This window comes from Brienomyrus brachyistius, chromosome 6, assembly GCF_023856365.1.
Source record: "Brienomyrus brachyistius isolate T26 chromosome 6, BBRACH_0.4, whole genome shotgun sequence".
NCBI lineage: Eukaryota > Metazoa > Chordata > Actinopteri > Osteoglossiformes > Mormyridae > Brienomyrus > Brienomyrus brachyistius.
Genome location: NC_064538.1, coordinates 19630254 through 19648487, shown reverse-complemented (window position 1 = coordinate 19648487; position 18234 = coordinate 19630254). Strand labels below are relative to the sequence as shown.

Below are 18234 nucleotides of genomic sequence, written 5' to 3'. Positions count from 1 at the left end.
GAGAAAATCATCATCACATAGTCCTGGGTCATTGTCAACCTTTTTATTCACAGTATATCTGTAGATCAGTTATGAGAAGTTGACCAAAATCTGTAATTTCCATAGTATTTTTGTATTATATTCGCTGCTTTTAAATGTTGAATGTAACCAACGACAGAGCAAAAGAAAAGAAACAAGATTTGAAAACGGTTTATTGCTGTTCTCAAGGGCGGGTGCAGTTATCTGGTATGTGCCATGCTGTGAACATGCTAATCGCTTGCACACTTTGCTCATTCATTCACTCATGGCCCAGAAAATCTGACCTTCAGAAATACTAAGATGTGCCCGCATCGCTAAACAAGGCCAGCACTCAGGATGAGACACTGATTGACTCATGAGAGTAAAAGACAATGATTGCAGCAGGAGAAACATTGGAGATCCTGTCACCTCTCAAGAGGCCATCTTTAACTGCACACTGCACACAGTGATTGGTCTTGTTCTTTCAGTGAAAATACGTGGACAAACAGTTTCTGCTTGTGATAAAACTGAAACCAACTACAAAATGTTTCCCAATGCAGGCTATTATCCTTGTAAGACTCAAATAAAGATAAATTCCCTTTTTGATGCCCATTGTAGAACCTTTTTGACAGGAACCAAAGATGAGAAAAGCTATACATCATTTTTCATGATGAAGTTCATGGTCCACAGAAGGCAAGTCAAGCTGAATGAACCGCATTTTAGCTGAAAGTCACGTAAAGGCAAAGTATTGGTTGTTTTCCCCACAATTGCCTGCGGTGTCCTTTAAAGGTCACTATTAGTCAGCGTGTGCATCACTCAATCCCTGTTACATCATGCTGATAGGTGTGACTGTTTCACATCTTGTGAAGTTTCAGAGGGCAAGACCAGTGCAATAAAAAAAGAGTAATTCTGCAAAAAAAAAAAAAAAAAACGTGTATCCTACCTCAGACAGCTTGCTGTTTAATTTTGTCACATTCCAGTACTGAGTGGAAGTTCCACAGTCAATAAAGTAAAGGCAGAACATCTAGCCATTTTTTAGGTTCCTTAACTAAACACTCCAATCCATCTACTTTTTGATGCTCCGAATCTTTCATTCCTGATCCATCAAATCCAGTGATGGATTCTTTTGGTTTAAGTTGCCATTCCAAAGCAGACCCAAGAATCATCTGACTATAATCTACCTGTCAGTGCCCTCAACGGCTATTCAGGAAGAGCTTTTGGTAGAAGGGAAACAACAAAAGATTGTTGCTACGTGTCACATACAATCCAACAGCTTCAATTCCATTTTACGTAGATAACAAGAGTAGGTAACGTGTCAATCAAATGATAAAATTTACTTCACACAAAACATCTTGAACATCAGGGGGCAGCGTATGGCTCTGTGGGCTAAGCCTGTGTGCCTGTAATCAGAAGGTCGCAGGTTGAAACCCAGCCTCAGCCTGTGGGTCCTTGAGCGAGGCCCTTAACCCCCTTAACCCCCTGGGCGCCGCTACGGGTGGCAGCCCTTCGCAGACAACTTCCTCTATGAAAAAAGAGCAAGTTGTGGGAGGCATAAAGATAATTTCCCTACGGGGATCAATAAAGTATCGATTATTATTATTATCTTCTGTAGCTTTCAGAGAGGAACTGGGATGATGGAATCTGAGAGTATTGATTTTTCCTTTTCTGGATAATTATCCTTTATGATAGGCATCGGTGTATCTTGCTCAGAAGTCTTGCCTCTTCATGATCAGACTGATTAATTGAGCTAGAGATCTTTAATGAGCCGGCCGTCAGTATTCAAAATGCTTCTATCGCCAAGATTTTTGAGATTGGACAATATCTCAATGACTTTCTAGATACAGGCCTATTGTCTGAACTGACTCCAGCTGACAGAGATGATTTTTCATTGGCTGAAGCTTTCTTGCTCTCACCTATTACGCTGTTATTTAGGGGGGATGAGAGCCAGCTGGTGTTATTGGGACCCCATTGTCTGTCTAGAGTGTCAGGCTATTGCAACAGACATCAAGATGAAGATATTTCTGTGCGTTTGTTTTCGTGTTATCTGACAGAAAGCAAGAGGGAGTGATATGAAGAGAGCAAGCATTAGGAGATGGTGTGCAAGTTTTGCTAGAAATAGTTCCAATTGTACCAATACTGTAAAGTACTGTGAATGGAGAGGGTTTTAAAAGTTACAGTGCTGTGATATTGTGGATGCTCTGACTGTAACATGGAGCACAAGCGTACAGTCTGTGCTACAAATGGCTAAACCCAGTGAAAGGTTGCAACTTTAATGGTATATTGGTATTGCATAAACTTGTGTAAATGGTACAGGGGTTATATGTACAGGACAGTGGAATGCTGCTTTGAGCAGCCTTATTTGTTGGCGGTTTACATCCTGATTTGAACAGCCACCTCTGCAGAGGTCAAGGGTGCAGCACTGCAAGAGTGAAATTGGTATTCAGCAGGAAAGGAGCTTCTGTTACTCCTGAGTGCCACACATTTGTGGTATAATTAAGTAAACATAACACTAATCATTCCACCAGCTTGAACTGCGTAATGCAAGACTTGGAAACGTGCATATTTATTCTTACTTACTAATTTCATGTGTGTTTTTCCTGAATGTGGTTTTGAAATTCTTTTGCCCTATAATGTCAGTCTCAGTCGAGCTATGAATTTTTTTGAACTCATTCTCCAAAAAGCCCCTGCTTTTTCAAGTCAAGTCAAATGGATCTCATTGTCACACCATCCATATACGGTGTTGAAATAACATTCCACTGGGACAACAGTGCGACATACAAACAGCAAGTAACAATGGGTCGGTTTCGCCATACTTAAAGTGCTTAAAGTGCATACTTAAACCTAAAAAAACAGCGGACAATGCAAAACGGGAAGGCCAGACACAAGATTTTGGCAATAACAATCATTTAGCAGCGTTTTCTGGAGTCAGAGTGACTGATAAATGCTACGTATTTGCTGGAATTGGAGTGGCTGCTAAATGCTACGTATTTGCTGGAATCGGAGTGGCTGCTAAATGCTACATATTTCTTGGAATCCGAGTGGCTGCTAAATGATTTCTGAAGTTGGAGTGGCTGATAAATACTAAGTGATTTCTGGAGTTGCAGTGGCTGATAAATACTAAGTGATTTCTGGAGTTGCAGTGGCTGATAAATACTAAGTGATTTCTGGAGTTGCAGTGGCTGATAAATACTAAGTGATTTCTGGAGTTGCAGTGGTGGCTAAATGCACCGCCATCTTGGATCTGGATTTTCAATCCCTCTATTTTGCTTTCACCTTCACCTGTCTGCACTGGAAACAGTTGTGGGCAAAATTAGTGTAATTCCCAGGCTCTGAGGGGGCAGTTAATGCCTCTCATGTGACTCCCTATGAATAATTCCTGCACTGTGACCATTCTGACCAAACTCACTCATCTCTGGGTGTGTTGTCCCCAGATTCCACAAATCAGCTACGCTTCCACCGCCCCGGAACTGAGCGACGACCGGCGCTACGACTTCTTCTCCCGTGTGGTGCCCCCCGACTCGTATCAGGCCCAGGCCATGGTGGACATCGTCAAGGCCATGGGATGGAACTACGTGTCCGCGGTGGCTTCCGAAGGCAACTACGGCGAGAAAGGGGTCGAGGCTTTCATGCAGCTCTCCCGCGAAGCAGGTGAGTGGAGGGACACCGGTGTTATTAATAGGAAGGGAGTCGAGGCTGGAATTCAAAATGTACCAAAATCATTTCGGTTATTACGGCAAATGCAATAAACACCACTGTGGGTAGGAGAGCATAAATCACAAGCCGCAACAAAAAGAAAAAGCTGTAAGAGGCCTGGTGAAAAGGCTGCATGGATGTATCTCTTTAATATATATTTCTGATGGGTGACGTACTTCAAAAAAATTACATCGTTAATTTGTTAGGTTTACATAATGCAACATGAAAGTCATGGGGGTGAATCTGAATACGACTGGTACAAGAGCCATGTTCACAAATACCCAGGAGCATGATGGGTAGAAGCGCATAATCCCTGAAGAGCAGTGACTCTAAAAGATGGCATAAAGCACAGCGGAGCTGCTTGCTGCAGATATATTTTCTCATATTGCATGCAGCTTGAAGTTTCTTTTTTTTTTTTTATCCGAGTCCCTGGCAAAGAGTCTGAATTTCGGCAACAGTGTATTTCTTTTATTGTCCTAGAAACGCTATTTGATCCTGGCAGTAGGTACATTTTGTATCTAAATTTGCTATATGTCTTGCAATGCATAGATGGTGACTCTGAGCCATATTCATCTCTGGGATGAAAGCCCATTGATGACTGAAACAACTTGACCAGCATCGTGGCTATGACATCACAGTCCATTTCATGCACGGGACACTGTTCTTAGCAATCAAGCAACTTGCGGCCCAGTCGGAATTCCGAAAGCCCCCATAACAACTAAGACTTGATACTGGAGTTGTACTTGGACACAAAATAAGGACACAAAAATTTCAAGTTGTTATCTTTAATGGTTTCAGAGACGTGTTGCTGCCTGACCTGACGAGTGGGGACCTCGCTTTCATTTCCGCAGTTGTTGATTGTAGGATTTTACTACGAATCTCCTGAAAAAGTTTGTTTTTTCAGCTTTACTTTGCCTCTTATTTTACTGGGTTTTTGTAGAGGCTTCTGTGAGATAACTGAGAGTGAAATTGGCCAATATTTTTGGTCTAACAATTGAAAATACTTGCATTTCAATGGACAATTTTAGTGCAGCTTTTGAAAGAAATAATAGCAAGGCATTACGGCAAACAAAGTTTAGTTGGGGAGAAGAGTAAGAAGTATCCTTTATTTTCACAGAAAAAAATTAAAATGTGACATTTCTGGACAGAGAAATGATAAGTTGAATTTTAAGCATTTGCAGCAGTTTACACTCTCCTCCAGTCAATATGGTACCTTCCAGTACTTATCAAAACTACACCAGCCCTCCATTTCCTGCGTTTACACCAATGCGTTTGGGGCGCGCGTCTGCAAATGACGACATTCGGCTTTGCTCAGAGAGACAAGCCTCTCTAATCAGCCACTGGGCTCAACATGTGCTGGGCCACTAGTCCAGAATTACCTCCACGCCGAGTTGCAAATGCCACTGCCAATATGCGTATAATTCATCAAACCTCCCGGCTTCTCCGTGATCTCTCTTACTTATCTGGTAATTCATTAATAGGCTAAGTAGGGAAAAAAAACTATCAAAGAGCTCAAGCAAGCTGTTACTACAACGATGTCCCCAGCTGGTGTGCGGTGTCAAGCTCGGAAATTAAAGCTTAACCGAAACGGCAGGTCGAAATGCCCCGTTCCCCTTGTATTACATCATCAATCAATCAAAATGCAGGTCTGACTGCACTATTAAAACCTTTCAGATTACGCCATCCATCAGCAGTGACACTCCTTCCTTTCCTCTGCAATATCCCTGAGTCATATCGTTTTCCCAAGCTGGAATGGATGGCTTGCCACTTATGAATGATCCTGCCCAGTCTTACCAGGCTGCTGAAATAGGCTGATAGCGGGATGTGTCAGGTCCGAAAGCCAGCGCGTGTCTGTGTGTTGATGGCATGGAAATTCATGCATGGTATATGTCCTGTCTTAATAGTACACCTGAGTAACCATTTGAGTTACTTGAGATAATTGCGATTCCTGGGGGTGGTCTCAGAGGGTTAGGCCTTTGTGTCTGTGGTCAGAAGGTTGCCGGTTCGACACACAGCGTCAGCAGAATAGTTACACGTCTTCTGGGCCCTTGAACCAGGCTCTTAACCCCGCCAAAATGCTCCAGGGGCACCTGATAAAGCGTAAAGCCTCCCACTCGAGTGCCCCTCTCTCTCTCTCTCTCTCTCTCTCTCTCTCTCTCATAGGCAGTTGAATGGGAAGCTTTATCCGATATATATGTATATGTATGTGTGTGTGTTTCTGTGTGTCTCAGAGGACAGCAAGATACATGAAAAAGGCGCATTCTAATATACAATAAAATAAAATGAAGCATCTTTTCATAATTGATATAGCTGTTTGCCTCAACTTTTTCCTCAAGTTTGTAGACAGTGAAAACAAGTTCAAACTCAGATTTGTGGTCCACATTCATCTCTGTTTGTGTTCCACAGCCAGTGGGATGTGGCCATGACCTGTGCGCTTTTATTAATAAAGTAATCTTAATAAAGCCACCCACTATGAAGTGGGTGGGCATGTTTGCTTTAAGCTTCTGCCTCTTAAACTTTCCATTAAGCATTTTTTTTTTTATACGACATTTATCTGAGCAAACAAAACTATGTGACCTGGAATGATGGCAGCAGAAGACAAAGGGGTAGAGCAGGAAACAAACACTGTCCTTTAGGGTGAAAAAGAACAAAGTGTGGTGACCAGCAATGGAAGGAAGAAAAAGACAGTCGAAATGATATTACTGTTTCCATGGAGAACAGCACAGATTTCAAGTGCTCTCGTGTTCCTCACGTTACGGGGCAAACAATGGTCTAGTTACCGTGGGCAATACAAAACGAAATATATTTCATAGTGGGAATGACAGATAGGAGAAACAAATCAATACAGATAAAAGTGGTGACCTGACTTTCCCTCCTGAGATGGACAGTGGCCTTGCAGGGTCAGAATGAACGCAGCACTATGGAGAAGCACACCTTATTATCGAACATGGACTGCAAGCAATCAAAAGTTGTTTTGGCGGTGATATTTTCCTGTTTTGATAATCCAATTGTCTTTACGCGCTTTGTCCTTTTTCTGTCCTAATTCATCAGTCATTGTATAGTAAGCATCATGTGTGACTAGATTCCGTTGTATCGGGCAGCCTGAATAGCATCCTGAGGAAGGAGAGATTACTCAGCGCACAAGCTGTCGATGTAAGTGGGCCGCTGACATTACAGGCGTAACGATATTTTGACAGACTCGTAGACGTGCTCGAATAAAAAAGGGTTTGACTTGCCGGATGACGAACCGCAAAGTTTCTACGTTGAGCCACCACTGCGAAATAACACAGTCTCTGTTTTGCTCTCAGGAGGCTTCTTAAGCAACAAAAGGTTATATAACGAAGATTAAAATATATACATAATTCAATAATTAGAAGTCAAACCTTGCTAACCTTAGCCATGAGAACCATACATCAGTTCTATAAATAAATAATCATTATTCAACCCTGCATTTTTTTATCGAAAAGACCTGTCATTCCATAAGTGCAAACTTGAATTGAGAAAGCTAGAGGCTACTGTGTTTCTCAGTCCAGTTCTCGGGGACCCCCAGACAGTCCACAGTTTAGCTCTGACCCAGCTCCCAGCGCACTTGCATCTGATATTCAAAGCTCATGATTGGTTGAGAGCTGGAAGGGAACAAAAATGCGGACCATCTGAGGGTTCCCAAGGACTGAATTGAGAAACACCGGGCTACATATATAGGAGCCAAATCTTCACAGTACGCCTATTATCACATTGTAAATTTGTGCCACGTATTAACCCCTTAACTGGTCTCCACGCTCGTAGGATTTACACCAGTAAACCACCATCTTTAGTCATGGAGCATGACATACATAACAGGAGGAAATGTCAGTTATGCTTCTTTCTTTGCTTTCGTACTCGTGACGGTGAAGTGACGACATTTATATTAAATTTACGAATGCCAGCATGTCATTTACGGCACGGCGCACTAGGCTGTTTTAAGCGGATATCTGGCGTAAGGCAGATAGTGCTGTAAAGGCTGTAAAACAGCAAGCTCTCCTTTTGCATTTATAACCCAGCACAAGATGTTCCTTTTGGGACAGAAGCCTTAAAGTGCAGTCGGTTGAGAATTTACACCCTGGTTTTAAATGCTAGCAGAGTTTCTCTCTTGGTCGCTAATCCCCTGAGCGTGGATGTGTTATATAAGGAGGGAGGACCCACACGATGTAGCAGAGTGGTGGGATCCTTACCTCATTTCCTCTGGGGGATCAATGCTCCTGACCCCCACTACCTGTGCCCCGGAGGGTGAAGATCTGTCAAAACACACTTATTTCTAAGGAAGATCCCAAACCCGTCCACCACAGCTAAATTGAAGCTGTAATTTCTGCTCCTTAAGTACTTCTTCAGAGCTTCGAGACCTCAGATGAATAATTGAGGCAGTTAGTGACTCTCAGACTTATCAGATGACTGCTGGGAACAGATAAAGAGGGAGCATTCATCAAAGCAGCCCAACATTGTTCTGCTTGGTGCCCTTCACCACTGAGTTGACACAGAGTGCTTTGCGGATCCTCATACCAAGGCAACAGCGGGGAAGCGAATACTGTGGTGGCAGAACCATTTTAGATAAAGCTAGCGCTAAGGGTGTGAAGTATGGGGATGAATAGCGCCCGGTGAGGTGACCTGTCATCCACTCTGCTAGGATCAACAGTGACAATATAGAGAGAAGTGTTGCTGATTAGTTATTATTTGTTATTATACTAGAGAGAGAAAATTTGACTGATTACATTACGGTAGCTCAGTGATTGCGTTATCATAATTGTGTTTAGTATGACTTCATGAAATCGAATGACAATGGATGTTCCTGGGGTTCAGGGTCCAAGGAGAGACTTCACATTAACATTCGATGCTTGAAAACTGAAAATAATGTGCAGTCAGAGACTGAACACTGACCGGTCGGCTCCATGTGCACGTTGAGAGCCATGTCACAGGAAGCAGTCTTTTCTGAAAGGATTTTCTTCTTCATACTATTTACTTTCGCCTCTTTGGGAAGATTATAGGCAAACGAATATAAAGGTTTGTATAACGGCCTGCATATGCGGCTGAAACGGATTGTGCGGAATAATAGAGACAGCAACTGGGCTTCGCACCGAACCAACACGCTGAGTGGAATAATCTCATGTGTTCGCCGGCATCAACCAGGTGGAAAGCCACCGCTGCAACTGATAACGCTCCACGGTTGCCTAGCGACTGTTGCTCAATGCTGAGACCCGCGGTTTGCCCACAGTACATCAGATGGAGTAGAACAACATGCATATTTGCATCTTCCTATAACTCCTGTATTTTTGCCACTTTTTATTTATCTGTGTCCTCTTCTATAGTCCAGAGGCCAATGCATTTTCTGTGGCATTTTATCCACCTGTGTCAGTCTAAGACTCACTGGTCAGAATATGAAAAATAATAATCTTACTGCTTTTGGCTTTGGTGCCTGTCCATCCCAAAAAAAATTGATCAAATCATGTGAAGAAACACAAAACCACGTTGTCCATTAGTCAACATCAAGATTTTAGATTTATTTTTAAATGGCGTACAGAAAATGCAGCTTTTAGAGCTAACCACTCTTTGAGGAATGCTTTCTTCCCCTGTTATGCGGAGAAAAAACATTTGCATTTATTTACCAGATGCTTTTATCCAAAGTGACATACATTTTTCAGAAAGCCGGGTCAGATCATCCCCGCAACAACTGGAGGGCGATAAAAGGCCTGGCACAAGGGCCCAAGAGTGAAATCACTCTGCTGACCCTGGGATTCAAACCAACAACCTTTTGATCACAGGCAGAGTGTCCTAACCTGCTGAGCATGCACCACCCTCATTTTTGTTTTATATAAAATGCTAATTGCCAGAGTGCTTTTCCGTGCATATGGTGCTGTACACAATTACTGGTGTATTAGCCAATCTAGCATGGAATAGAGGCTTTTTATAGAGTTTAGAAGATCTGAAAGATACAGAGCAGCTGCCCTGACTCTCACCTTTACATCCAGGGGCTCAGTGCAGCCTGTAAGCATTGGCACAGTTAGAACAGGTTTGTTCTCAGGAAAATACGGAGTATGATTCTACAGTCAGTCTATGCAGCATCTCAGAAACTGATATGAATTCTTAAGAACAACAATAATGAACGAACTGCAGTACATACTGTAGGCAGTTCTTGACTGACAAAAGTAAGCTATTCCTCGAACATATATGTATGTCATATTTCACTTAAGTTGCATTTACCTTCCCATACTATACAAGACACCTTATAGCAAACCCATATAAGCCAAAAATATACTAGTAATATATAATAAGGAATATATTAAACATACTCAACTACAGGAGTATGTCGGCTTTTTAAGTTTGCGCTTCTGTAAAGTCTATGTGTCAGCCGATTTTACGTAAATCGCAAGATTTTTGTAGTAGACATATTATTTTGTTTAATACCAGTATTTTCCTGCATTCGCTGTTAAACATTATTTTGCAAATGCTATCCCTCCCAGAATCTCAGTTTCACCATTCAATCTGAAGTTACCCTGGAGCCTGTGTTTTGCATACCTACTGCTTGAACAATTACATACTTACATACATTAGGCAGGCAAGTCGTCCATTCCATTATTACATTTATCTTGAAATTGTTATAAGCAAGATTAGTTTAAGGTGACATTCTCAGATCAATGCAGTGAAACTTCACTTGCTATTTATTTTGCATACCGCAGTACCGCAAATAAATAGCCAGATGTAGGCTTAAACTTCCGCTGCATTAAGCATATATCTCAGGAAAGACAGGACGCAATACCCTCAGTCAAGGTGTCATAGAATTTATTAATAGAGTGTGTTGGCAAGGCCCAACACTAAAGAATACGATCCTCACTGAGAGAGAGAATACCACAGTTTGTTTATTGAAATCCCTGCAAGATTAATAGGGCGTTCTGACCCGAAGCAAAGGTACATCTTGACAAATTACAACATTTAACTTTATGCTGTTAAGGACAAGCCCACCCTGTACTTATTTGGCTCGGAAAATTACATGCGTTACTGCAGAGTCAACAATCTAGGTCAGGCATCAGGATACTTGATTAAAAATCCTAAGTCGGGCAGGCCTGCGCTGAAAGCAGAAAATGGAAAGGCAGGCCTCCCATCCCCTGTCATTTGAGAGCTCTTCTTTTGGATGAAACATCGGTACATTTTCTGCTTTACTCGGGCCTTTGGGCTTTAAAGTTTTAGGTATCAAGCAGGGCAGGGGCCCAGCCTCTGTTGTGCGGCAAGGTTTACCATCTTCCCGTGGCTTTCTGAAGCACCTAGAGCACCTTTAATAATTCAGTTGGGCTTGCATAACACAGCTCCCGCATGCAGGGGCGCCTCGTTTCCGCGGCACAGTCATCTAGCCCCCAGCATGCCCCTTGTCACATGCCGGTGACAGAGTGGCCCTTCCCTTATCACCCGCTTGCACGATATCACCTGTTTAACCCCCATCTTCAACTACCCAGTCAAGTGAAGGGCAAAATCTTCAATTCAAATTCAGATGGTGTGGTTATATATGTAGTACTATGCAAAAGTCTTAGGCAGTCAAAGAAAATTATGTTTAAATGCTTATATGTTTATATACCTGTGATCATGTTATTATATCTGTTAGGTCTGTCTTCAAAATGCCTTTGAAAGTCACCAAATTATTTGCAGTAACCATGCAGTATACCCATGTATTAATTCATTTGACCACTAGCATACCATGTTTGATTAATCTATAGCTCATCAAGGTTTTTTAAGTAATTAACTTAATTGTCCTGACATAAAGGATGAAGGACTCTAGGGCAGGTGTTGTGGTAAAACAAAAGGGTGTTTATTGAGATCACTGGACATAAACTGGAAATAAAGAAGATTGTAAGGAATTAAAACAGGAGGAGTGACGCAAGGAAAGGCACAGGCAACACAAGGGTTCAACATCAATGCCTGGACTGGGGAACACAGGACTGGGAAGCATGTATATGACATTGACAGCTAATGAGAGACAGCTGGGAGTGATTAACATAAGGGTTAGGAACGAGAGGTACGACAAATGAGTAACAGGTATGGCTTGTTAGACCCACGCTAGGGAGGAGACAGGAGGGTCAGGTGGACAGGACTTGACATTAATCAGTCATGTGAGCTGGTGGTGAAATTTGACAAATACATGGACTGGCTGAGGTGCCCCAGAGGAGAGGTCTGGGAATTGAAGTGGTGTTCTGCAAGCCATCCAATAAGATACCAACATCCAGGAGAACTGAAGAAATTCTTGTAATTTTTTTATTGTGTTACTGTTCATTTGCGTTAATATTCTATTTTTTTTTTCTGAGCACTATCCAAATAAGTAGCTTTAAAAATGAATCACTTCTGTAACTTTACTGCATAAACTAGTTGCAAGCATGTGTTTGTAAGCAAACGTAACCAAGGGAGCATGGAGGATGTTATATTATTTACTGCATAGGACATTTTGTTTTTGAATGACAATCTCGTGAGTTGAAGGGGAAAAAAAAACTAAATGAAATGGAAATTCAAGACAATTACAAGAGTTCTTAGGTTCAGTTTTTGATGGCAGCCATTGTAAGGTAGATGCTAGAAGTAAGTGAGATTTACAGTATGTGGCACTGGGGACGTGTCACAGCAGAACATCACACATGTAGATCACAGAGCTGCAGCAAGTTCTCAAGCTGAAGGATTTCCCCAAAGAAGAAAAACTGATCTTGAAATCTATGGTCCACTGTGCCCTATTAAAAAACCATTTACCCCATGAAATAACAATTACGGTTTTAATGCAATTAATTTTCCAGCTGTAAGCCGCTATTATCTTTGCGACTACATGAAACATTGTCCTAGCCAAGGTTCCTGGTCGGTAATGAAGCGCATGGCAGCTGGTGAGCCGCAGGCGATGGTTATCTCTGCAAGCCTGCGACGGTAACGACATCAGCGCTTTTCTGAAGTAGCTTTAACACCCAAGGAAAGGTGCAGATCAGACCTCCGATACCCTGGCTGCCCTGAGATCTGTCACTACACACACCTCGGAACACAGATGATGCCATACCTTGGATTTAAACAATTATTTCAGATCAGATATCAGTTCTTTCGGAAGGTAGCATATTTTTTTTCGATAGCCAAAGACCCTGTTTCTTAACCGTGATGAAATGCATAATTCCCATAATGCAGCAGTTCATATTGCTACACTGCTGTACAGAGATATTACAGAAAGACTGTAAATTTTAATGTTTAAAATCTATTGATCATTAATTTATTTGCTGTGTGTGTATGGGGTTGAGCTCCACTCAGGGGATGTACTGATTATAACCATTTAAATTTTGTAATAATCTATAAATAAATCAATACAGGCAGTTTAATAATGAATAATAATGAATGAATGAATAGAAAATTACATTTTATTGTTGCAGTAAAGTGCACACAGCATTACCAGCTGCCTTTCATCACAAAGGAAGTAAATGCGGTACGGGAATACGTGCAACTCGAACGGGAGCCTGATTCCTGAGCTGCATTTTCAGTAGTTACTGGTACTGATTTTTATATCGCCTTTGAAATGACTTCACTCTAGCTTTGCGCGGGCCTCTCACCAAAAAAGGAACAGATTTCCGTTTTACCACATGATCTTTATGAAACTGCGGTATGCAGTGAGAGCTCCCATTGCCATTTCATGAACCGCAGCCGTTTGGGACAAATCTTGTCACCTCCTGGAGACTGCTGGGGTATAGACGGGATGCAAGAGTTTATTGCCAAATGCACAGTAAACAGACAGTTCCACTATGCCTGCCCTTCCGGTCACCAGCTGCTTACAGTAAGACAATAAGTATGATCACAGTTATGACAGTGGATATGTGAACATGGTGGAAAATCAGCATAAGGGGTAAATAATCAGTGCTATGTGTCAGGTTTTAAAGCAGATGTAGGTATAGATTTATGTGGCTAATATAGGGTTGCGCTAATCATCATATTGTGGTGACAACCTATTACCAGCTATATATATTGTATCGTTTATTTACGTACAGTAAAAACTCTCATATCTGGCATCCAAGTAAGCGGCACAATAAAATATCAAATAAAATCCATCCTCTGTGACTGCTTGTCCTATTCAGAGTCATGGGGGGGGGGGGGGGGGGTCCAGAGCCTATGGAATAACCTAGGATGGATCACTCAGTACATTGCAGGGCACACTCACACACCTATTAGTGATTCCAATTCACCTCAGCATATTTTTGGACTGTTGGGGGAGGAGGAGGGATCCAAAGTACCCAGAGGAAACCCCACTATGAGACAGGGAGAACATGCAAACTCACACACATGGAGTCATGGCTGAGACTCAAAGTCTGGTCCCAGAGGTGTGAGGCAACAGTGCGAACTACTGCACCATGCCTATAAAAGTGAAATATTCATAACAGCAAGTAACAACACTATTCAGATGTGCAATAAACTAACTAAAAATAACAAAGGAAAGCATTGTGCAATACATATGTCAATTCCTGTACATCCCTACCAGAACTCTAACTGTATGTAGGTGCTAATCGTGGCTGAGCGTGTGTGGAGTTAGCATATTTTGGAGTTTGCATTTGGGGTACGATGCTACCCTCTGGTTCCCTTACACAATTCAGTGACATATTGTCTAAATTAACTTCTGTCTCCAAATAGCTCTGTCTGTGTATATAATATATATATTCCACTTATACAGTACAGATTTAGGGTGATTGCAGGCTCTCGCTGTGATATGTGATGATAGCCTGCAGTCGAATTCCGAGCAGCACTGTACATTTCAGTAAAAGCCGCAGAGCCACTAAGGCAGATAAAACAGCTTGTACACATGGAGACGCCGTCACTGAACCCATCAATCTGCACCTGACACACACACACACAAACACAGGGACACGTTTACGCCGATGACATTTGTTACCGCAAATAGCCGCAGCTAAACAAAGCAGATATTTCTCCCTTTGGCAGTGGGGGCTCATTCCTTATGGACTGATAGTTATGAAAAGGTTAGGGGGTAAGCAAGAGCAATTATGGGACAACGGATGAATCAGCTAATCATCCGCATGCTCTGCTATTTACTGGAAAAATGCCTCGTCGCTTTTGTTTGGTCTTTGAATAGCCGACTTTTTTTGTGGAACTGAAGTCTTTCCTTGCCATTTTTAATGCAGATGAAGTGTAGGCACAGTCTTCAAAGTTCCTGGTCAGACTGGAAGAGTTTGATCTTCCACCACTCTGCTACAAGGCTCTACCTTTACACGCCTCTGTCCTCCACAAATTCTGACATTCCATCAATGTCCTAAGCTGTGAATTCTGGTGTCGTGTGATAGTGATTTTTGTTAGAAAGTACAGTAACACTTTACTTAAAGCATCCATGTATTATAGATACCTTCATAATGGATTTTAATGCATTCGTAAAGTATTTTAAACACGGCTATATCTATTTATAAAAGGCATAACACATTATAGCCATGTTTATAATGCGTTATGAATGCTCTATGAAGCTCTCATCTATAATGCACGATAGATACCTTCATAATGCATTATAATGGCTTATACTAACCATTATAATGCATTATGAAGGTATGTCGTATCTATAATACATTATGATGACTGCCTTAAGTGAAGTGTCACCAAAAGTATCAACTTTCTCATGTTCCCAATTATTATGGAGAAGAATTAATAAAAAAAAAGAAGTAAAATCAACACAGAAATTCTGTACATGTCCTTAGCAATCATTTCACTATGGGTTAATAAAGGGTTTGAAAAGTCTCCAAATTAACCATCTTGGTGTATATGCACCCCCATTTCATCACACTTTGGTCAAGCAGCATCAAGCAAGTAGAAAATAGGAGCCTGTGAAATTGATTAACCTGTCAAGGAAAACTGCAGGTCAATCGAGTTGTAATGACTCTGATGTCAGCTTGCATAGAGACCACTGGCATCTGAGGCTCTCAGGTCGACATTAATGGCACTGAGGCAGGCATCACGTGGTGATGTCAGTCTAGAAGTAAACCTGCATTCCATAGAAGTAAACCTGCATTCCATAGAAGTAAACCTGCATTCCATAGAAGTAAACCTGCATTCCATAGAAGTAAACCTGCATTTACTGTAACTGTTTAAAGTTATTTTAATTCAGATGTTACGCTACCTTAACACTGCATGGAGGCTTTTACTTCAATGCATAAGTCTAAGGATACCTGCTGAAAAGCTAGTTTTTTATGATGTTTCACATCTTGTGCTTTTTCTGTACGTATAGAAACACAAAGATCTTCAATATAGCTTACATAAGGAATAACAAAAAAAGTGTGCAAAAAAATTGAATATTGTGTCTTGCCTTGGTAACAGCTTGGTAACACAAGCAGGCTTCAGCGGGAAATCACCCGACACGCCTTCTCAGGGTTTCTGCGGCATTTCCCAGAGATGCAGGGAGATTCCGGATTGCTTCGCTCTGACTTCTTTGTCCAGTTCGTCCCATTCGAGTTCTGTAGGATTGTGATCTGGAGTCTGAGGAGGCCAAGTCATTCGTTTTGAGCTGTAATACCTTTTCCGTCTTTGTGAGGTAGCTCTTGTACAAGTTTGAGGTGGATTTTGAGTTATTAAGAATGACGAACTGCCCCATCAGCCGTAATGCTGGCAGAATGGCTTGCCATTGAAGTGCTATGCTATGATAGTCATGCTGTTTGCCAGGGGTTTGGTAAAGATGACCGACTGTTTCACGAAGCAAAGCCACCCAACACTATCCCTTTCCATCCTCTATGCTTGGAACGGCCAAACATTTGTTCACTCTCTCTGCGTAGGATGCAAATATTTGAAATCAGACTGACTTCAGCTCCAGATAACAGACAACTGTGTACGGTGTAAAGCACAGATAATTAAGTGAACTCAGTCTGTTGACTGCTAGTGTATTTCATATGAATGGCATGGTGGCTCATTAGGTGTGACTGCTATCTGACAGCTTTGGTGCTGGGGTTTGAATCCCTCTTCTGTTCTGTGTGTGGAACGTTTGCATGTTTTCCCCAGTGTCATGTGGATTTCCTCGTGCAGTCCAGATACATGCAAATTGACGTAACTAAATTGCCCATTATGTGCCTTGTGATGGACTGGCATCCTGTCCAGGTCCTACTGCAACCTGACCAGGATAAATGGGTGGAAATGTAGGTATGTGTATTGCAAGGAATTCACTTGCGAAGTCTCTCACCAGTGTAGTTCCTGCCAAACAATGAATTATTGAACAGTGAAATAATTAATGTAATAGAGTGCAGACGTATACTGGGTATTGAAAGGCAGCTCACATACAAATTAAGGACAGTTGTGTATCCTTTATACCCTTTAAACTCCTTCCCAACAAGGTACTCTGTGGAGGTGTTATGAGAGAATTTGCATATAAAGAGTGGTGTCCTGGGGTGCAGGGAGGACAGGAACAAGGCAGGAGACAATGATCACTTCCCACACTGGTGAGTGTGAAACCAATTAACCAGCTTCCTAACAAATGCTGAATCAATCATTTCCTCATCACCTGAGTGACCCCGTCGCCACGCTGACATCCCCCATAATCACAATTCACATCAAGTCAAGTGGAGCTTTATTGCCACAGAAGTCAAGTCAAGTCAAGCAGTGCTTTAATGTCATAGCAACCACGTCCAGTGCCCTGCATGCAATGATGCAACACAAACTTCCCCAGGAGCGCAGTGCTGCACATATAGTGCATATAACGTGCACAGATAGACAGGACGAGTGCAAACAACAAAAATATGAAAAATAAAAGAAGGAGCGACAGCATTGGCATATTAAGTAAGCATCGATGATGGAAGCGGCAGAGTTGCCCGTAAATAGTTTGGATGAATGACTACAAAAAAATAAATATCTGACCAATACATAACGATGAATACTGGGTAGCAACGGCGATGGCTGGTGGACAGTCAATGTAAAACCAAGAGTTGATGTCATGTAATACCATCCATATACAGCGATACAGAGACCTGAAGTGGTGTTCCCCAGGAACAAGGTGTGACGTACAACAGCAGTGACGTGGTGGGGGTTGGGGGGGGGGGTTCACAATATTTACAGTGCAAAATATAGGACAGTGCAGAAAGAGGGCGCTGGACACAAGGGTTTATATACATAGTGATGATGATGATGATGATGATGGTGATGATGCAACGTGTATGTATGTAAACAAGAAGTAAGACAGCAGCAGTATAACAGGCTGGAGTAAATATATTGAGTAACCATAGACATAATTTCACTTCAGTTCAATTTATTTTTATATAGCGCCTTTCACAACGGTCTCACCCCAAGGCGCTTTTCATGGATGTGTTGTGATACATTACAACATCATTAAGAGCCAGTAATTCAAAACAGGGAAATGGAAAGATAAGGAAATGAAATAAAGAAAGCCGGGTGACAACGGAGGAGAGGAACCAAAAACTCCCGACTAAGGAGAAAAAAAACCTCTGGAGGTCCAAGGTCAACTGGCAGCCCACCCCCCCTGGGCGTACTAACATGACTGAAAACAGAAAAGAGTGGGCTTGCTTGCTAGAAGCAAGGTGTCAG

The 18234-nt window shown here is 42.0% G+C and overlaps 1 protein-coding gene across 3 annotated transcripts in view; it reads left to right on the top strand.

Annotated features, from left to right (window-relative positions):
* LOC125745216 (metabotropic glutamate receptor 7-like) overlaps nt 1–18234 on the top strand; it is a 112897-nt gene that overhangs the window by 35697 nt on the left and 58966 nt on the right. For all 3 annotated transcript variants that reach the window (XR_007398598.1, XR_007398597.1, XM_049017827.1), the window contains exon 2: nt 3429–3645. Coding sequence is in view for 1 of the 3 variants with exons in the window: in XM_049017827.1 (XP_048873784.1) it covers nt 3429–3645 (217 nt within the window). In the remaining 2 variants the exon portion in view is untranslated. The remainder of the gene's footprint in view (nt 1–3428; nt 3646–18234) is intronic.